This window comes from Motacilla alba, chromosome 10, assembly GCF_015832195.1.
Source record: "Motacilla alba alba isolate MOTALB_02 chromosome 10, Motacilla_alba_V1.0_pri, whole genome shotgun sequence".
NCBI classification, from domain to species: domain Eukaryota; kingdom Metazoa; phylum Chordata; class Aves; order Passeriformes; family Motacillidae; genus Motacilla; species Motacilla alba.
The window spans coordinates 4,704,835-4,726,342 of NC_052025.1; the positions used below are offsets into that span (position 1 = coordinate 4,704,835).

At 46.4% G+C, this 21,508-nt stretch overlaps 2 protein-coding genes across 3 annotated transcripts in view; one reads left to right on the forward strand and one right to left on the reverse strand.

Annotated features, from left to right (window-relative positions):
• Positions 1 to 15,654, forward strand: part of SCAPER (S-phase cyclin A associated protein in the ER) — a 137,834-nt gene extending 122,180 nt beyond the window's left edge. For both annotated transcript variants that reach the window (XM_038146645.1, XM_038146644.1), the window contains exons 30-32: positions 10,901 to 11,092; positions 13,587 to 13,638; positions 15,220 to 15,654. In XM_038146645.1, coding sequence (XP_038002573.1) covers positions 10,901 to 11,092; positions 13,587 to 13,638; positions 15,220 to 15,314 — 339 coding nt within the window. In that variant the 3' untranslated portion in view covers positions 15,315 to 15,654. The remainder of the gene's footprint in view (positions 1 to 10,900; positions 11,093 to 13,586; positions 13,639 to 15,219) is intronic.
• Positions 15,655 to 16,578: 924 nt separating this feature from the next.
• On the reverse strand, positions 16,579 to 20,556 carry ISL2 (ISL LIM homeobox 2). Its single transcript, XM_038146646.1, has 6 exons — positions 20,428 to 20,556; positions 19,246 to 19,435; positions 18,793 to 19,052; positions 18,399 to 18,682; positions 18,129 to 18,299; positions 16,579 to 17,997 (listed from the first exon to the last, which is right to left on the reverse strand). Exons 1-6 carry the CDS (start codon positions 20,483 to 20,485, stop codon positions 17,881 to 17,883), a joined length of 1,080 nt encoding a protein of 359 aa, XP_038002574.1. The 5' UTR covers positions 20,486 to 20,556; the 3' UTR covers positions 16,579 to 17,880.
• Between the last annotated feature and the right edge of the window lie 952 nt (positions 20,557 to 21,508).

A 21,508-nucleotide genomic window follows, 5' to 3' on the forward strand; every position in this document is an offset into this window, starting at 1 on the left:
AAAAAAAAGCTTTTGTTCTGCCAGTCTTTGGAACACACAGTGTTTAGAGTGCTCTAGAATTATCCCACCAACTTTAAGGGTTTGTAAAATATGAACTGTATGCTTCTAGAAAATACTGTTGCTAGACTGCAAAATAAAATCTCTGCTGAAAGAGTTAGGAAAAAGTGTGTGCAGCTTTTCAGAACTTAGTTATAAAAATAGGCTTGCAGATAGAAGTAAAAAGTTCTCTCAGAAGTTTTTCAAACATTTACATGCACACTACGTGTCCTTGAAGAAGGGATTTCGTTCCCAGAAGTCTTCCAGCTGCATAAGTCTCACTTACTTCTCTGTCCAAACCCTCTGTCCCCAGACATTTGTGTCCATAACAAGGTCTGTTACTATAAACTCCTAAATAATTGAAATGTTAATATCTGATGATCCATATGCTGAAAATAGAAGCACATGGAATTAGATTTAAAAGTATCAGTCACCTACTAGAAATTACTCCTTGCTATACAGGTGTGGAAAATGAGTTGCAAAACATGTTTCAGGCACCCCAGCTAACTCCAGGTAAAGGAGTAAGGAGCAGTGGGATTACAGGGTATTTTGGGAGGGAATTTCTCCCATGTTAAATATGTAAAATGTCACACAGCAGGATCACAGGTAAAAATATAATGTGTAAAGAAATTGAAATATTATACGGTAGGCATAGTTCTGAAAGGATCTCGAAATTTAGGACTCACTCATGGCACCCAAAGCATGGTAGTTAGTCCCCAAGAAAAGTTTCATCCCAAGATTATTTTCCCTTTTTTGTTAAATGATTGACTTATGGTCATATTTTCTTCTAAGCATTTCTTCTGCGTGGTAAGTCCTTCTTGTGTCATAAAGGAGCAGGAGCCTTTGTCCCACGGCGTATATCACAAATATATATCTGTGTATGACACATCCTAGCTGTGATTGCAGGGACTGGGCTGCAAGGGACACTTACCAAGGGATTTAAGATTAAAGTGACCTTCTGGAGATAAATTATTTTGTGCTTTTGACAGAGTTAGTACATACCGAGTTTTACTATGGGGCCAGTTTTCTCTAGTGTTAGCGGGAAGGAAGAAAAATACTCCTAAAATGGAAAAATTGTGAAAATTAGAAGTCCACAGGAAAATTTGCAAGTTATAAAAATATGTAGCGTTTCCATATGGGTTGTTTACTAGAGGCCATCATTAAACTTCCATAGTTTATGTTGCTTTTGGGCCTGTGGAGGAACTGGAACAGTTTTGATCTGGTTGGTGGACCTATGAAAATACGGCACAAAGAGCAAAGAGGCAGGAATTGGTAGTTACCGTGCAGTTAACATCCCTATCTGTAAGTAAATAAGATCTGAATTTACTTAATTCTAAATTTGTTCATTTCTTCTCAAACAGGGATTTTTAGGAGTATTGATTTCATGTTGAGGTTATGGGTTTTTTCGTTAAAACTTCTTTTAAAAGCCCCACATCCTGATGTTTTAAAGCTTTATAGGTTTGAACAAGAAATACGCCTGGTAAATTTTGTGGAATAGCTGATTTTGGCAAGTGAGTGATTCATGTGAAGTTGTAGTCTTACGTTTAGAAGCACTTGAGCTTGTGAACAGAAATCCCCTGAGGATTAAAGTGCCCGAGTTAGAGCTGAGTACATTAAGGCAGCTCTGTAATGTATGCCTTGGCTCTCACAGCCTTACATCCTCAGCCACATAAATTCACTTAAGTGAACCAATGTCTTCAGGAGAGATGGCATTCCTGTCTGGGCAGTCAGGCAAAAGTGGGGATGCCTTTTAGGTAATTTGTCAGACACCTTTGTTGTTGTTTGAGCTTCCTGATGAACTTTTTCTTTTAAAGAATGATCTATGACAAAGCAAATCAAGTATGTCAGAAGCATTTGGGACTGCACATTTCATGTGTCACAACTTAATTGTGTTTCTAACATTCCAAAATACATCCTGGATTTTTTGGGGGGTTTTTGAGAGGAGGTGGGGAAGGTAATTTAATATGAGCAAAGACTTAGCATGAAGTAAAGCGTATTTAGTTTCAGTTCATAATGACTGGCTCATTCCTGTAGGGAGGAGAAGAGAGCGTGTATAGGAATTAGAGTGAGAAATTAATGCATTTGGATTTATCTTACTGTCTTCCTCTCAAACTGTAAACACGGAAGAATAAACTTATCTCTCAATGTCATAAAAGCCAGTAATTTCAACAGCCTTGAAATGCAGTCCATGACTGAGGCTTAGAGAAGAGAGGGAGGGAGCTGCTGCTGCCTCCGGAGAGCCGCGTTCTAATCTTACTCCTGGGTCAGGATAAAAGGAGTTTGGTGGTCTCAGCTTAATCCCCAGTGGAACTTCGTCCACATGGAGAAAACACCGCAGCGTTTGGCATGATCCTGCTCAATCAGCAGTTTGTTCCCGGCTCTGAGCTGGGCTCGGACGGAGGCAGGGCTTGCGCAACTGCCGCTGCCGCTGCCGCTCCCACCCAGCGCGCCGCTCGCCCTTCGCTTGGGAACCGCTTTTCACACGGACACTTTAAACACAGTCTGAAGCCTGCGAATCTTTAATCAGCCTTGCGAGCTATTGTCTGTCTCGCCTCATGTGTGAGGGAACTCCCTGTGCCTCTCTCATAAACTCTCGGCTCTCCCGGCCCTGCAGAGCCGCCGTGGCTGTCCCCCGGCCCCATGCAGAGGCAGCGTCGGCTGCTCTGTGTTCCCGGAGCTGACAGCTCCTCCTTGGATGCTGCTCCGAGGGTGGGAGCCTGCGAGAGGCCCGGAGAAGTCTCCCCAGCCCGTTGTGTCGTGTTCAGCTCCAGTCACACTTGTTTGAAGTGATACCGAAACATAAAGAACAAAAATGCATTAATGGGGTACTATGGAAAATGTTGCTCGTCTTCCTCGCCCCTTAGTAAAGGGTAAATTGTAGCTCATTTTTCGTGGCAGAAAAGCACATTTTCTTGCTCTCTCTTTGAAGCTTTGTCTCAGACAGCTCTGTAATATATCCAGTGGCTCAGTGTTTCACAAGCTTTTTAGTTGATGATTGGATGCTTTGACAAACGCTTTACATTTCTTGTGGAAACCGTAAGACAAAACGTGCTAGGAATAATAATTCCAAGACTATATAGCCTACTTGTGACTAGAGTTCCAGAGTGTAACAGAAAATACTTGCTTTTGAAGAGAGAAAATGCTCTGAGACACACAAGAAGATTTTATGTGTTTTAGAATGTAATGTTTGAATTATTCACACCTTCTGGGGATTTTGACCCAAACTGGCTGTTTCCAAGGGTGCTGGCAGAAACCTCAGCCAATAGTTTGCTTGAACTTCTGTTGACTGGTCCTGTTTCTTCTCTACCCTTTAAATCATCTTCATTCAGGTCAGTTGGATTTCATTCAGAGTAGATGACTGGAGATTGTGCCCAAAGCAGCAGGCTGAGTTTAAAGGGGTTCATCATCGAAGCTGGAGATGTTATGTGAGTGTGAAGATGATTCTCCAAAAACACTGCAGGGCTACAAAGGCTAATTCTAATCACTTCAGGGCTCAGAATAATGCCTGAGGATTTGAGATGTGTTGTGATGGGGTTTTTATTTTATCTGACAGAAGATATATATTTCTCATACATTGGCTCTATAATAATACTTTCTGATTAAAAATTATTAGGCCAACACTTAAACATATGAATCTTCTGTTACATTATTGTGGAAACAATGAAGCTTAGAATTTTCTAGAATGCAGTGTTTTAAATCTTTGTTTAAAACCTTTGGTTTAACAGGGTCCTTAAGTGTATCATTAACAAGAAGTGTGAGAACAACCTCACATTTAAATGTTTATTTTTATGTTAATAAATGCTAAAATGCTATCACTCCAAAAGTTAGACTTTTCCTTAGTACCTTCTCCAGGTCAGATATTAGGTTATTATTTTCTCCTGCAGCTTGGACAAGTATTAAATTCACCAGTAACCTCAGTGCATATTCGAATTGCTTCTATTTTCCTTTCATCACATTGTAATGAAGTTTATATTTTACAATATTTGTTTAACATTATTTATTGATTGTTGAATTTAATCTTATATATACTTCATTTGTTGTCTTATAGCTAAGGAGACTTGTTAGTCGTCATTTTGGGCTGCATTTTTTCAAAAGCTTTGTATAACTTTTGCTAAATTTTCCACTAGCATCACTTCTGATAAACATTTTTACATTTTCAGTGCATCATTGTCCTGGTGGTTGGCCCTTGTCCTATATTAAATGTTCACATGTCTTAGGATGGTTACACAAAAACTGATGCAATCATTTTTTTTCTGTGATGTATACACAGAGCACCCTTGAATCTGCTTAAACCATAGAGCTCTAAAAGGACAATGCTTAGAATGTGGTTTATAGGAAGACTGATGTTATTCCTGAACCACTCTTATCTTCCCTCTGAAAGCTTACACGTGACACTAAGAAAATAAACACTGGAATTTTTCAAATAGACAAAATTCTTATTTTTAAATTTCAGTGTAGCATTCTGGAACTTTCTTTTTGCATGGAAGTGGTGCTCTGATTCCTGAGAAATGCCAGGAGGAATTTAGAACATTCTTTGCTCAGAGCTTTGCCAATAGTGGAGTTTGCAAAATGGAAAGGAAAGACTTTGACCTTAAAACAGAAGAAGAGCCTAAGTGGTGACATATTCTGCTGATTAAATACTACCAGTATGAGATCTGTTTATATAGAAGCAAAGAAATAATGCAGATCTAGCTTTGAAGAGAAACTCTGGACTACTAATATAAAGACTCATTTCTTTTACAAAGTTGTAAATAACCTGACATCAAACAAAGGGATTTAACTGTTTGATTGAATATTGTTACAGGAATTAGATGCACAGTTCCTGTTCAATGAAGATAATACTTGTTAGAATTGGCATTTATATAAATGAAAAATACATGGCTAAGAAACATTAGTGGTTCCCACACCGAGTACCATTTTAAGATGCTAATGTTTATAATGGCCATGTTGAAGTTTGGAAGCACAGGTCATCTGAGATAGCAGAGAAGGCAGGGAGTGCTCTTCAGAGAACCATTCACTTTTTAAACTGAGCTGTTGTAAGAAAATTGCATCTGAACGTGAACCACATTATAGCAGAAGAGCACAGACAAGTAAAAGGCACATTTTAATGCTTCGTTTCATAAAAATGAAAGGAAATTCTGTTGGGAAGGATGTTTTTCTAGAAAGTGAATTCAGCTCCTGGTAATAAGCTCTGTATTTGTTTCTAAGTACCTGTGGAACACCCCATGTCACTGCCAGGTTTTTCTCCAAGAGCCAAAGAAGGTTTTGCTTCAGGAAGTTCTGAACTTTCCAACTGGTTGTTCCTGTATCCACATTAGGATAACTTTGTCTCAGTTTTCACTTGAGAAAAGAGCTACAACTCCTAATGTTTGGTCAAAACTAACAAAACCCATCAGCCTGACTATAGACCACGGCATTTTCGTGCAGAGTTAGTCACACAAGAGCACTGCACTTGGATGGCTTGTGAGGTTTTGTTCGAAACTCCACATTTGGGTTTGTGCCTACAGATTTCAGTTCTCTCCTTGGCAATCTTTTTCCTTTCTCTGCTGCCTGCTTTCCCCTTCTTGTGTGGATGAAAGGAGCTGATGGGCTGCAGAAAGCAGGCACGGTTCCCATGGCCTGGCTGGGAATGGTGGTGGGAGGCACTGCCAGGCCTCAGATGGCAGCCCAGCTGCTGGGTGTTGTCTCCTTTTGCCTTGGCCATGCCCCTGTGGCTGCCATGTGCCCCAGCTGTGCCTTTGCTCCCAAAGTTTCTTCCCAAAGTGAATCATTTCAGTTCTTTGTTTTGCCCTTCCGCAGACAAAAAAAGTTTGCTGCTGGCTTACTCTTCTACCTGACTACAAAATTAATTAGCTTCTTTAAAAGATCATTCTGTGGGTTTATTGTATATATTGACAGAAATAACTCACATGAATGATGTTTTTACAGAGCTGCAAATGTCCAAGTGAAGCAAGAAAACCTAAATCCACCAGTAGAACTAGACTAAATATTGCTCTAAAATCAGCAGTCTGCAGTAATCCTGGGCTAACCTTGTGTGGTACACAAGTGGTGAAAAAGTTCTTGGTCTGACACTGAACTGTTTATTTTGTTATTTGTAATAAAATATCTGACAATATTTAACATGCACACATAGAACCATTGGAAACCAATCTGGGATCATGATCTTCTTTAAATCTCTGGAAGATTGCAAGCAGAGTTTTAAATTCAGTTAGTTCCTCTTTTTTGAATGCAGTTACAACTTGGAAAAAGAAACTCAGATTGTCACCAAAAATGCTACTCCATAATAAATCTTCACAGGGCAGTTTAACTGAACTGTTAGTTCTTGACAAATTACTAGCATGCATCTCCATTACATGTCTATTCAGAAGATATGAATATATGAATGATATGAATCTATGAATTATCAATTCACTTCAGTGTAACTAATATTTATTCAGTATTTTACACACAGACATTCTTCAACTTTTTATGGCATTTTAGTTTTATTGATGAAAATCCTGTTTGTACACTCAGTTACCTGATTATGAAAATCTAGTTTCAAAAGCAAGAGGGTTCTTATTTTAGTCTTCTGTAAAATTAACTGTTGAATTGGTAAGATTTTACATTTGATTTGACATGTAACTGCTGAGACATTCTGTGTCGTTGCTGTACCATTCCAAAGTTCTGGATCCTGTTAGGTATGAGGATTTTATTACCCTCCTTTGACAAAAATGTATACTTGTGCATTTGAAAGTAATGGTAGTTTTCACTGATAAAAGGAGTACAGAGAAAGATTAAATGAAGAACAAGTCTATATATGCAATATATAAACAGAATTAGGAGGTGTTCAGCAAAACATCTTTCCTTTGCTAATTATTGGGCGAAGGTTGTCCCTATGTGTGCTACTCATTATCTCCCTGCAAGGAAGGAAAGGAGCTGCACTTTTATGATTCTCATTCCTGCAGCAGCATCAGAACATTAATTCTGGGGCCCTTGGAGCTCGGTGAAAAATGAAATGAGCTGCAGCGTTTCCCTTTGCTACCCAGAAGAAAACCGTGCCCAAGTTTTTTGGATTCGTATGGTCTGTTAGTTCCTTAGCAAAGGCATTCGGTCCTGGGAAGTTCTCCTTTGCAAGGTGCCAGGAAGCAGTGGCAGGAGAGTAAGGCTGCTGTCCTGGGGGACATACAGGGAAGGACTGAGTATCCAGGATGGAATATCCTTCTGGAATATCCTTCCAGCAGTCGCTGGGTCTGGAGCCAGACACCCTACCTGAGTGACAGGGGAAGCCTTATCTCCCAGCGGAATGATGAGTTCCCCTCACTACTTTATTACTGTTCCATACCACATGGAGCTTTTAATTTTTTTGATTGATTGTCCTATTTTATTGCTCAAGTGCTGTGTGGCATATTGCTGGCTTTTGTCATTGGAGTCTGTTTTGAAAGACTGACTTTTATACTGCTTCAGGCTTTCACAGTGAGAAGTGCAGCAAACGGCCAAGCAGTACACTTTACAGTGAATATTGGCCCGAGTAAATGTGAGGAAAGCATGGATTCCATCTAGAGACTTCAGAAATCATGAATCATGCTTTCCTAAGTGATGAACTTCAGAAATACCAGTACAGTGGATGGGGATGATGATTGCCCTTGCGAGAGCAGAGTGCACTTCCCAGAGTCAGTCGGGAGCATGGATAGCTGCTAGGGCAGGGGAGAGAGCCTGACCCGCTGGCTATTGGAGATTAAGCCAATTAGCAGGACCTGCAGAAGGCTGTAAAGTGGTGGGAGTGACAGAAGATAACTGATAGGCAGCCCTGCAAGGTGTTGCTCGGTGGAAAGTTCCCACAGGTCACCACATCACTCATGGTGCTGGACACTTGGCTGTGGGTGCGACGTGCGTGCTGTGGGAGACCTGGATGTGCAGACAGACACCAACCAGGCAAGACTGGAGTCCTGAAAGTGAAGATCTGAGTTGCTCCAGTCTCTCCTCAGCAGGTTTTTCCACTGAGAGCAGTGTTGGCCAGTGCTTTCTGGCGTGCTAAACCTGAATTCTCACCCACTCTGTAACAGGGGCTCCACCTCCAGGATGGATCAGGGCCTGGAGTTTGACTGGTGGCACAAAGGAAAACTTCCTTCATTCATCATGAAACAGCATTTCAGAAACCTATTTGCTGTGTCTCCTACCTGTGTGTTGTTTGGGTCTTCACAGGATTGTTCCAGCATTTAGTACACGTTGGGCCATAAATAAGATAAGCTAAGCTGGAATTTATTCCAGCTAAGCACAGGCAAAACCAATAAAGTTGTATGAATATCTGTAAGTTTTGAGAATAAGCAAGGTTTTAAAAGGAAATACAGAAAACATCAATGTGAGTTTCCTGCTCTGATTTAAAAAAAAATAATTGTAGTAGCTTGGACTAATTTGATAGGTCTCAGTTCAGAAAAAGAAAACCACAAGGAAATATTAATGTAACATAGGCACATAGCTGAAGTTAAGCAGGTGCTTAAATGCTTGGCTGTACAGAAATGCAGTGATTTAATTAGGGTCTTGTTACATTTGACAGGCGTATCTGATTTGCAGGCTAGAGAGAGGGCAACAAGAAAAGCTAATTCTAGGTAAATGCATCTGGATCCCAGTCCGTGGCCGGAGGAGAGGCAAGCTGCATTTCAGCAAGGAGCTTGTATCTCTTGTTTGAGACTAGTTTGTAAGATGAGCATTCCATATTCCAGGCCTGCAAAGGTCCCTGGGATTATTAAGCCAAGTGACTATTCAAAAAGAAAAAAAAAAGAAAAAAATCAAGCAAGAGAAGTACGAGGTTTTCATTTGTTTTCTTTGATGTTCATCTGCTAAGTCAAGTGCTGGCCTTCACTTTCTCCACCCATTGACTGTGAAACAAGGAATATGTGCTCTGTTGCAGGTTTATTTGATTGGGTTTTTTTCCAGTAAGGGGTGACTCATGGTTTTTTTTCTTCAGAGTACATAATATAGTGTATCAGGTTTAGTAGCTGCATTAGTACAATGAGCTGAAATCATTAAATTGATTCCACATGTGATAAATACCAGGTTAAAACAGCCAGCAACCTCTCTATATCCCTTCCTATCTTTAATGTTGATAACATCATAGTAGTAAAGCTGTTGAAATTAAAAAGATAATGAAATAATAATTCTGTGGAAGCTATTTGGGTATCTGCACTGTGAGTTTGGCAGGACTTCACTAACTATCCGTGGCATTTTTAGGACAGGTAAAGGAAGTGAACTGTGAAATGAAAAAGTTCCAAAAACTTATTTTCCTCTGCCTATTCATCAAGGGTATGGTGGCCATGAAAAAGACATCAAGAGTTCTCTTGTTCTGTCCTGGATCAGAAATGCCAGTTGTAGTTATTTTAGTACCAGATATGATTGACTTTAAATACTTTTCTGATTCTAGAATTTACCACAGAAAAATAGACCAGTATAATAGCCACTCCGGTTCATTTAAAATTTCAACAGTACTCCCAAACTTGGGGGCACCTCTTGGTGGGAGAGAGAGTGGGAGCTGAGTATTTAGAATTATCCAAATGCTTCAGTGATATTTTCCTCAAAACAATGTCTGAATGTATGCTTAATTGTCACTTTTTTGGCTGTCTTTTGAAAATTGCTCCTGTCTTTAAGGGCATTAAGACATTGCTAGCAGTGTTTTGAAAGGTTTCCCAATGTCTTTTTTGACTGGCGAACTGAAAAAAAAAAGCAAACTGTTATTTTGTTCATCTTGTTTTTAAACTGAACTGCATTATCAACTTTGTGTGTGCTCTGAAGGTATTGTTAAAAGTGCTTTGAAAACTTGTAAATCCCTGTAATTTATGTTCCTGTAGTCTCAACTGCTTCTTTCTGTCCTTCTGGTTTTAATTTGAATGCAGTCTTGTCTGGGTGTGTACCTGTAAAATTGTGTTTTTCCAAGTACAATTTACAGTCGTGACCCTCAGTTTTACAGTGTTCCAGCCTTATAGGAGCTTCCTCCTATGCTGAAAAGCCAACTTTGGGTCAAACAGCTCTTTCATATTGTAATTGTCTAATCAAGGTTACTTGGAACAGATCCGATTTGGGCATTTTTTAGTTTATGGCAAAGATTTTATAAGAATATCAAGTGAAATGGAAAGGTTCCTTTGTAGGAGACCAGTGATAGCGTTGCCTTATTTCTTCAGATGTATACAGTTGTAAACTTAGCCTTCTTCATGACAACAGTCCCATTTATCTAAACAATTCTCCTTTTAGAGCCAATGGCACTGATAGAAACCGAGATAAGGAGCACAGATGGGAGGATCTCTCTGAGTCTCTCCTTACAGAAACTCCTCGCTGGGCAGCTCACAATCCCCTTTTCATTTTGGTGCCTGAGAATTCGTGGCAGACGTCTCCCCTGAAACACAGTCCTCTCGAATTGCCAGCTCCAGGAAGGATGGTCAAGCTTCGGGAGGGTTTTTAAAATCCTGGTGGTTTCTTCCTGGATTTTCTTTCCCCGTGCTTAGTGCATTCAAATGGCAGGCGTCGGCGTTTTGTCTTTCATGGCTCTACCTTAGAATAGTCCCTGAGCTGTAATTCTTTGTCTTTTGAATTAAGGTATTAAATGATCTATTTTACTGTAATCTGTAAATTAATCCCTTGCTTATTTGCTGTCTTTTGGGTGATACAGAAAAAAGAACTTTCAGAGCTTTGTATTTTTTGTATTACTCCGCAATAAAAATAGTACTTGCACACTGAAACAGAAGGTGGTTGAACTAAATGTTATAGGCTTTATTTTTAGTACTTACTCCTCATCCATGCTCATTTTTTTAGCATGACTTCAGTACCCTTGGTGGTTGAGAGGAAGAGAAGAACAGCTAGATCACGTGGTTTAATTTTGTTCTGTTTGTATTTTCAGATCATTGTACAATCTGGCCGTCACCCCACGGTGCTGCAGAAACTCTGCCAGTTGCCTTTCCAGTATTTCAGTGATCCTCGTTTAATCAAAGTGCTCTTCCCTTCGCTCATAGCTGCGTGTTACAATAACCCTCAGAACAAGATCATCCTGGAGCAGGAGATGAGCTGTGTTTTACTGGCCACCTTCATCCAGGTACGGCTGCGGAGCTGTGCTCGCCTTTGCTCTCAGGGTGGGGATCTGCACTTCAGTAGAACAAGCAAACAGCACTGAAGTGCTTCCAGACTCTCTGCAGCTCTTCTCAAACCACAGATTACGCCTGTACTTGAGGCATCTTATCACACTGAAAGGTTACTGAGTAGTTCAGGTTCTCACCGTTCGTGCAGAATCCAGTTTGCATTAAAGTTTCTGGATGTACTGGGAAGATTTGATGTAGCTCGTAAAATATTTATTTTTTTAAAAATTTCCTGCCCATATAGCATATCTGAAATCAGTATATTAATGTGTTTACATATAAATGTACAGTTGTATACTGTGTACCATAGATTTACAGAGAGCTGAGTAAGTGTATGTATTTTATGCAGAAAATACACAAAACATATGTTACCAGTCTAATCTTGCAATCTTTATTTTTGACAGTAAGCCACCGAGGTCATTACAAATACTGTTTTGAATAAAGATTTGCATTATTTTTCTTCCCTTTCTCTAAATTTATATGCTGTTTTATCCATCAGATTTTTTGCCTGCCTCATGGTTTTCAAGCATTTTATTGACTGTTTCCAGTGAATAGATGCAGTTTTCATAAACACCGTACTGTTAAAAATAATGCACTTTTGGGAGTCTGAAACCCTGTATCAGTCACGTGAAAGTTACCGTTGTTGATAAAGAAATGTTAATCAAAGTCCTTTCCCTAATGCTTTACAGCTAGTCCAATAATAGGCTACATGCATTTCAGAGAGAAAGTACAAGAACTAAATATTTACTAAAAGTCTTTGCATAACATCAAACTTATGAGTGCAGCTACTTTTTATCCTTTTAATACTAAAATAATTGCACAGCAGTTTTTTTAAAAGAAGTTTGGAACTTTATATTAAAAACATTTGCCGTATAGTAATGAACTTCTGGTTAAATACACAGCTATAATTCATCTTCTTTGGCTTTCTTAGAGTGAAACTGAAAAATATAATTTATGCATTATTAGTAAGTGCGGCAAGTTTAGTTTGGGTTTTGTTCAGCTAAAAAACAGGAGAGTGGAGGAGAATGTTCGCTATATGAATAATTAAGGTTGTTTACGTTGATTTCTGTTCTATAAGAGATGGAATGGCACTAAAATCCCCAGTAGCTACGGCAAAGTGTAAGTATATTTATAAGGGTCGTTACTAATATGATTTCCAGCTAGTTATATCCCAGATGGCAAGTTCATGTACTATGCCTGCAGGCTTTTAAAAAAAGGTGTTCTATTAAAATGTGGAAGAGCTGTGTGTGCTGTGAAGTGTCCTGCCACTGCTGACTTCAGTGGTCCCTCAGTATTTTGCCCATTTTAAAGTCTAATCCCGGATGTTGCATGCACACACGCGGAGCGCAGTGCTGGCAGGATCCGAGGAATGCTGAGATCCCGCGCACGCAGAAGGGACTTGCCACTCTACTTCTATTTCAACTCGCTGCTGTTTGTCAAGCAAATCTTTCATTTGCTTCAGTAGAAGGTTTGGGAAAGACTGTAAAATGTTGCCCTGTGACTAGAAAATGAGATTCTTCTTTTGCCAGGGAACGCCAAAAGAAGTCCTGTTTGCGTAAAAGTTTGGTGGTGTGTACGAATATAACACTTAAATACAGTGTGTTAAATGTGCAGCCAAAATCAAAGGAAGAGCATTTCTGCATTTTACAGCTCTCTCCCTACCGATAGATTTATTTCCATCAGCTGAAGTTTGCATCAGCCTGTTTATTTTTGTTACTTCTGTTTGGAGATGTGCAGGAATGAGTAGAAACATTCAGGAGTATCCGCGATTTGCTGTGCTGTATCTTATCTCGGGTAATCCCTTCTTCAGTGTTCTGCTGGGTGGAGACTCCAGCAAAGGACAGGATCTCTAGTGGGGAGCTGGCTGGTTCCGGGTGAGGTCGGTGTCCGTGCTGGCTCCGAGGATGCTGCACCCCAACACCCCACAGCAGCGGGGTCGCGCGGTGCTCCACGCCGGGGGCACAGCTGGGGCACAGCTGGCTGCCAGGGCCAGCAGCGCTGGGCAGCAACTCCACCTTCTCCCAGGAGATCAGCACCTCAGGCTCCCAGGTCGCTGGGAAGCACAGCCATTGAAATTGGGATCAGTCATGAATTCTGTAAGAGTGTATTTGGAGTTGGGAGCAAAAGTCTGAAACGCCATTTGTTTTACAGAAACATTGCTATGGTTAAAGGGCTAAATAAAAATCACAATAATAACTATTTCCTAAGAAGACATTAACTAAAAATTTAGTTTTTGAAAACTGAATATGTAAAAATCCACTGTAAATTACAGAATTGAAGTGCTGGCAGTACTGTGTTATGATATGTAGCAAACAAGCCAGAGTTTGTTAATTTACAGATTACATGAAGTATTAGTATTTTTGAATGACTGTGAAGACTTTTAAATGTTGCTTTAATTCCTCATATCTAAGGTCTGAAAACCTGATGTCTTTTTTTGTTTGTTTTCCCCCATAGGATTTTGCACAGAGCTCAGGCCAAATGGAAAACCAGTTATCTCAGCAGAGGGGTACGTTCCCTGCAGTGTAACAGAGTACCAACTGGGTAGCAGAATGTGTAGATGCTGTGATTTAAGTTCTTTGAATCAGCTGAAAAGGAATACAGTGAATTTACAGTTGGGGGGTGGGCTCCCTGGCTTACATCCTGACCTACACATACGTGTCTTCCAGTCTGCTGCTCGTCTGTCGGGGATTCAGACTGTTAATCTTTATTCAATGCTATGTGGTATCGTGTCTTAAAATGTGATACTGTACCTGCACATATTTAATTAGCTGACACAAAGGCTGCCTTCAAAAGTTTTAGGTTGCAGAAGCTACGCAGCCATGCCAGTACACTCAGGGAGCCAAAAATGTCTAAAATACTGTCCTGTAATTGTCCTTTAAAGTTTGTCAGTTTGCAGAAGACTCGTGATTTTTTTTTCCCCCTCAGTTATTATAAATATTATTTTAAATGCAGTCAACCTTTTTAGGCTAAACATTTGAAAGATTCTCAGCTGAGATGGCTGTTACTTGCTAAACACATCTGAAATTCAAGTGTTGATGGGCATCTGGTCTTGAGAATTGTGCATAAAATGCGACGCTCGGACAGTCATTTCTCCCTCATAAGTAGAAATCCACCACCAGTTCCTCAGCATTTGCTAGGAGATGAGTGGTTCCAGGTCTAAAGCATCAAGTTTTCGTTTAAAAATAAATTGTAAAATGAAAGTAACTTTATGGACATTTTTACTGTCAACATCAGACATCTCAGTCTGAAGCAGACTCATGCAGTATCTGCAGCACCAACTTTCCAGGATTGTATTTCCATGAGATTCTTCTCCAGAAACATCTAAAATCCTAGTGGAAAACTTGCTTTTTATTTTCACTATTCAAACTGGAGGAACTTTTGAACAAAAATGTGGTAACGTGTGGGTGTGATTCTAAACATTCCCCAGTTGCAAAAAAGTTAATGATAGTGTAGACAGGATTATTTTTATCTCTTATATCACTTGAATGTGAAGGATGGTGTCCCCCCAAAATGATGGGGATAGTAACACTGATGGGAATAAAACCTGGAAGCACAAACTTCATAACTGGGTACTGCGTGGAGGGTCAGACCCTCAAACCTGGCACAGTGAAGTCCTGTCCACGTCACTGCACACTCTCAGGAGTGAAAGCTGCATTTGTGCTTGTGCTCTGAGGTCTGGGGAGTCAGGAGCACAACTCTTCTGCAGTCCTTTGTAGTAAAAAAAAATACACTGCTGAGCAGAAAATGCCACTGAGGCTGCCCTGAGAATATCGAGGCTGAGTGGTATGTCCAAGAGCATAAAGTGGGCAAAGATGTAAAACGTTCCTCTGCACAGGGCAGAGAGCCTGACCAGCTAACAAACAGAAGCCTTTGCTCATCAGAGCCTCTGCTCCCATTCTTGAAGCCAAGCATAGACGCCGTGAGCTCCATAGAAGTGTCACCCCATGGTCTGAGGAGATTTGGATAGGGGGAGGGGAGTAAATTACTTAAAGTATCTCAAATGGGCTGCACATTCATTATTCTTGTTTTACTGCCATCTTATCTTAAGAGGGAATAACTTGGTAATTTTATGTTCTGTCTTCAACAGAAAAATTTTTCAGTTCTCAAGATTATCTTGAGCTCTCCAACCGATTCCCCCGGCAGTCCTGGGAAGAAGCTCGACAGTTCTTCTTGAAAAAATAAGAGTTGTATTTAGCTTTTAAATCCCTAACATCGTCACACTGACCAGTTCCTGCTGACTACCTTCTTTAAAACGCTGTTCCGAAATGGTTTTGATACTCTAAATACTTATCCTATAGATATATAATTTGCACTATTTATATAAGTACTGTAGATACTTCCAAGTTCGGTTTTGTAATTTTGATAATTTGAGTTTATTTCGTTCTTGTATCCAATGTCATGATTTTGGTGTTTTCTGCCCTGTGGTGGGACTTGCACTGCAGAACTGCTGAAATAAGGTTGCAAATAGAGAAAATATGTTCTATATATCTTGTAATAAAATAACTTATTCCGTCTTGTGTGATTCCTGTGTTAAAATCATCAGTATGTTTGAATTACCATAAGCTACACGGTTCAGAAAGGGAGGGAAAAAAAACTCGTAAGATGTTTTTCTCGATAATCAAGAGTCAATCAGAATCAAAAAAATTCGTCAGATCTGGCCCCGGGGAAAGTTTGCTTATAATTTTTTGGGTGATTGCGGATACGTCACCTCAGGCAGATTTTGTGGGCCTCATGCATCTTTAACGTCGCGGTGGGGCTCGAGCGGGGCCCGCGGGGCGCTCGCGGCGCTCCGTGCGCGGCGGAGGCTCCGCGCGCCGGCTCCGGCCCGAGCCGCTCCCGCGCGCGGCGGCGCTGAGGGGGCGCGCGACGCCCCGGCCCTCCGCTGCGGCGGGGCCGCCGCCGATCCCGGCCCGCGGGCCCCGGGAGCACGGCCCGGCCACGACGGCGACCGCGACCGGTGCCGGAGCGAGGACCGGCACCGTGGTCGCGACCGGCGGCAGAACAGTCTCTTCTTGGCGGCCCCGTGCCGCGGCCCCAGCGCCGCCCGTAGCTGCCCGGCCCGGCGCGGGCCTGAGGCGAGCCGCGCACCGAGCTCCAGCCCAGAGCCGGGAGAACGCGCCGAGCTCCAGCCCGACCCGGACAGAGCCAGGTAACGGCGGGGGCCCCGCGGCGGAGCTGGGAGGGCGGCAGGATGCCCGTCCCCACCTGTCCCCAGCCGGGAGATTGCTCGTCCCGGCTGTGCAGAGCAGCCCCGGGCTGAGGCGGCCCCGCAGCCCGCGCCGCTCCGGGCGCCCCGACGGCAGCTCGCCCCGGGAGCCCGGCCCTGCGCACCCGCTCCGCAGTCTGTCGGGGCGGTGGAGCCACCGCGGCGCCGCGCTGCCCATCCCCTGCAGCCCCGAGGGCTCCGGCAGGGCCCGGCTCTCGCCCCGCTGCCCGGGGATGGGGTCAGGGAGCGGCTCGCCGTGGCTTGAGCTTGGCCGTGCCTGCGATCCCACGGGGAGCTGGTCCTGAGCAACGCCGCGCGGGTAAGGGGGAGAGCGCGGGAGCTGGAGCGGCCCTGCCGCGCTCCCAGGTGATGCCAGAGGCAGATAAGGAGTCGCCGCCTGGGTCTGGACGGGGGGATGGAGACGCGGGAAGGTAGGGCTCGCCTCGCCGCCCCGGGGGAGCCCCGCCGCCCAGCCCCGCTACCCCCCCAGGAGGAGGCGAGGCGGCCCCGCACCGTGGCAGGTGCGGCACGGCCGGGCGAGCCTGGGGGCTACTCCGAAAGGGAAACCTGCGCTCCGCCTCCCCAGCTATAAATAAGCGGCCCCGGTTCTGAAAGCCGATTAGCGCGGTGCGGTGAGGCCGTGCGGGAGAAGCCGGGGCTGTGCCCATCCCGACCCGCTCTGTTCCGCTCCCGATCCGTATGGCCGCGCCGCTCCGCGCCTGGGGTGCCCCTTCGCCGCCCTTCCGCAACTTTTTTTACTTCGTTTTTGTTTTTTTCGTTTAAATCAATTTTTCTTTTCTTTTTTTTTTTATTAAGTCCAAAATATTTAATCCCACTATTCAACCGCTGTCTCTGACAATAAATAACAATAACTTACTTTTGATCGTTAAAGGCGCAAACAATCCGTCCTTCGTCCATTGATAACTTAACATTATTAGTACTGGTTTTCCCGTTAAAAAGTCTCGTTTCCGTGTCCCGTTTTTCCAGCGATCGTGCGGGGCCGGGCATCGTGGCCCGAGAGAGGCATCGGTGTGAGATGAGGCTGGACGGCGCGGCTCCGCGGAGGAAGGTCCAGGCCAGCTCCGCGGCCGCACGCCGGAGGAGTCTCTCCCCATTTTGTATATTTTTTTTATTATTTAGTTTTTCCTTTCAAAAAGGAAAGAAAAACCGTCCCCAGCGCAAACGGCGGGCGAGGAAGCCTGTCACTGTGCCGGGCTTCGGCGGGGAAATCCGAGTTTCTTTGGGGAAAAGAAACACCAAAATCCGCAGGGCAAAAATTAAAAAAAAAAAAAAAAAAAAAAAAAAAAAAAAAAAAAAAAAACACGAAAAAAACAGGGCGGGGGCTCTCTCTCCGGTCTGGTGAAGGCAGCGAGGATCCCGGTGCTTTTTTGGCCGACAGTAACATATTTTTGTTTGTTTTTAAATAAGAATAATTAAAAAACAAAGGCGTTTGTCCGGCGCTCTGGGAGCGGCCCGGGGCCGGGTGTCTCATGCAGGGAGCGCAGGCATGCGGAGGTCCCGCGGCGGGGCAGACGGGCCGCTTCACGTCTCGGCCGGGCTGGGTACCATGCTGTTGGGGGTGTCGGGGAGCTGGGAGGACAGCGAGGTCACGTCGCTGCCGGAGGAGGTGCCCAAGGAGCCGGACTCGGAGAAGGACACCTGGGGGAGCAGCGGCGGTGAGGGCCTGGCGCGGTCGCCCCCTGCCCCGTCCCCCTCCCTCAGCACCCGGGCCCGGCGGGCCGGCATCTGCCCGTCCCCTGCGGCCCGACGGACGGCCCGGCGCGGCTCACCAGCTGCTGGAAGGCGGCGGGCTGCTCCAGGTCGCTCTGCAGGGCGAACTCGCTGAGCGCCTTCCAGGGCGGCTGGTAGGTCTGGACCTCCACGGCGCTGCCCTGCACGGCGCTCTCGTGGCGGATGGGGCTGCCGGCCACGAGCGGAGTCCCGGTGAGGCCCTGCAGGCTCTGCGGGCACACGGGGATTCAGCGCGACTGCCGCCCGAGCCCGCGGGCCCGAGCCCCCCACCCACATCTCGCTCCCCGCCGGGGAGGACGGGCGCTCACCGTCTTGTCGCTGTGCTGCTGCTGCTGGAGCTGCTTCATGAGAATGGACTTTTTCTTGTCCTTGCAGCGCTTGTTCTGGAACCAGACGCGGATGACGCGGGGACTGAGCCCCGTCATTTCCACAAGCTGCTCCTTCATCAGGGCGTCGGGGCGCGGGTTGGCGGCGTAGCAGGTCCGCAGCGTGTGCAGCTGCTTCTCGTTCAGCACCGTCCGCACGCGGGTGGTCTTCTCCGCCGCCTTGTGCGCCGGCGGCCGCGGGGCGGGCGGCCGCCCGGGCACCGGCTCTGCGACGGGCGGGGAGGGGGCGCACCGTCAGCGCCGCCGCCCGCTCGCCCGCCGCAGCCCTCCCGACACCCTCCCCGTCCCGCCGCCCGCCCCGACGGGGAGCCGGTACCTGCGAGGTGCGCGGCGGCGGCCGGCGGCAGCGCGGGGCTGCGCGGTCCGCGGGCGGCGGCGCCGTCGGGGGGCGGCCCGTGGTCGGCGCGGCAGAGCAGGTCGCGCTCCCGCAGGCAGAACTGATCTCCGGGCAGGAGCTGGCGGCCGCAGGCGGCGCAGCGGAAGCACTCCAGGTGGTAGACGTGGTCGCGGGCGCGCATCACCAGGTCGCTGCTGCTGAACGCCGCCCGGCACTGGGCGCACTTGATGCCGAAGAGCCTACAGGGACGCGACGCGCCGTCAGGGCCCGCGGCCACGCCGTCGGGGCGGCTCCATGCGGTGCCGCGGGGACGGGCAGCGGCCGAGAGTCCGGCTTTCGTTGGGGGAAATTCGGGGAGTTTAAAGGGCTTTTGTGCTTTTCGGGTCTAGGTTATTTTTTTTTTCTAACGAGCGCCGCCGCATTCGGGGTCACCTGCTGTAATCCCGTTTGCAGTAGGCCTTGCCGTCACGCAGGAAGCATGTGCAGGTCTCGTCCAGGGGCTGCCCGCACTCGGCGCACTTGAGGCAGGCGACGTGCCACTCCAGGTCCGGCGACACCCGCAGCAGGAAGGGGTCCTGGATGCGGCCCCCGCAGCCCGCGCACAGGGCCAGCCCCGGCCGCCCTGCCGGGAGCGAGCGGGGTACGGTCAGAGCCAGCAGTGTGCCAGAGCAGAGGTCAGCAATTAGGAAAAAGCGCTTTTTCTTTTTTACACTTCATTCTTTTTTCTTATTCTGATTTGTTTTAGTTTTTTCCAAAATAGGAAGAAAGAGAAATAAAGGTAGACACACGGACAGAAAGGATGGAAACATGAAAGGAGACAAATGAATACGGCCAGGAAAAAAAAAAAAAAAGAAGAAGAAAAAGAAATAAAGAAAAAAAAAATACAGAAGCAAACAAATGCAGAAAGACAGAGATATAAACGTAGAATTTTGGAAAAGGAAAATAAAAGCGGAGATACAAAAACAATAAAACAACGGCTGAGGAAAACTTGAAAGAAATAAGGAAAGGAACAAATAAAGAAGGAAGGAAAGAAAGAAGGAAAACTAAATTAAAACGGAATGACGGAAGGAGATACAAAAGCATCGAAAACCCAGAGACGGTTAAAATGGGAACGTGGACAAATTAAAACAGTAAGAGACATGGAATCAAAGAGACAGAAAGAGAAATAAAACTAAACAAGGACAGAAAGAAAGTAAAATTTAAAAAAAAACGGAAAGAGAAATAAAAGAAAAAGACAAACTGAAACACGAAAGATATAAAGAAAGAAAAACAGTAACACGACGAAAGAAAGAATTAAATAAAGGAAGAGCAGAGGGCAGCAGAGAAAGAAATGGAAACAGCCGAAAGAAATGAGCTCGGCGGCGCGGACAGCAGAAAGGACAGAGGGGCCGGGAAGCGCTGGGCACGAACGGGAATAGCGGCACCGGAGTTGACGCGGGCCGAGCCCGCAGCCGCCCGCGCCCGCCGTGGGGCCGCAGCCCTTGCCGGCGCTGTCAGCGCGCCCGCGGTCCGCCAGTCCGCCCGACGGCAGCGGCGGCGCGGAGCTCGACCCGCAGGGTCCCGCGCACGCCCGCCCGCCCCGGCCCCGCGTTTCGCTGCGCTGCGCGCACTTACTCTTGGAGGGCTCCCCCATGGCGCCCGGGAGCGGCCGCGGGAGGAGGATGTCCACCATGCGGGCGGCCCCCTGCGCACCGGCAGCGATGCGGGATGCGGAGCCGCCGCTCCACCACTACCCGCGCGGCGCGGGGCGGGGGCCGCGCCCGCCCCCCCGGGCCCGCCCCGCCGGGCCGCGCCGTGATGTCAGCGCGCAGAGGCGCTGACCTCACCGCGCGGCCCCCGGAGGCGATTGGCGGCCGCGGGGAGAGCCCGCGGATTGGCGGCGCCGAACAATGGGCGCGCGGCGGGCGCGGAGCGGGGCGCACGCCCCGCGGGACCCGGCCCGGAGCCGCACGACGCCGGCACTGACGGGACGCGCAGCCCGTGCCCCGCGGGAGAAGCTCCTCCGCGCCCTGCGCCCCGGGCCGCCGCGGGACCCTCCGCCCCGCCCGCCGTGCTGCGCCTCGGCCCTGCGCGCACAGGGAACGGCGGCATCGGCAGCCCGAGGAGAAGGAGATGCATTGTAGTTTTCTTTCCTCCTCTGTTTTCCCTATTATTCTTTATGACTTTTAGTTCGCCTAATTGTTTTCTCCTTTAATTTCCCTCTTCCTTCTCTTTCTCGTCTCTTTTGCAATTTATTTCGTTGTTCTTTTCCCCGCGTTTCGGCGTGCCGCTGGCAGGTGCCCGCGGGCGGGCTCGGCGGGACAGTTCCGGCGCTGCGCAGAGGAGCATCTCCGCGGCAAAAGGAAAGCGGTGGACGCCGGCTCGACGCTGCGCACCCGCGGAGCAGTTCCCTGCCGAGGCCCGTGTGCGGGAGAGCCGCCCCAACGGACCCGAACAGAACCGACCGCGTCGTCGGGGTGGCTGTCCCGGGCAGCAGCCCTGTGACGAGTGGAAATTGGAGAAAAATAGTATTTTACCGCATTTTCATGCACCTGGTTCCATGCTGTTCCCGCAGCTGAACCTCTCCTGTTGCTTTTTTCTTCCTTCTGTTCTTTTTTCTTCCTTCTTTCCCTCCAGTCACCATGGGCTTCCCGTGCATTAGCAGAAAAATAGAGAAAGCACTTCCGTGGCGTTTGACTCAGTGTTAAATTCCCAA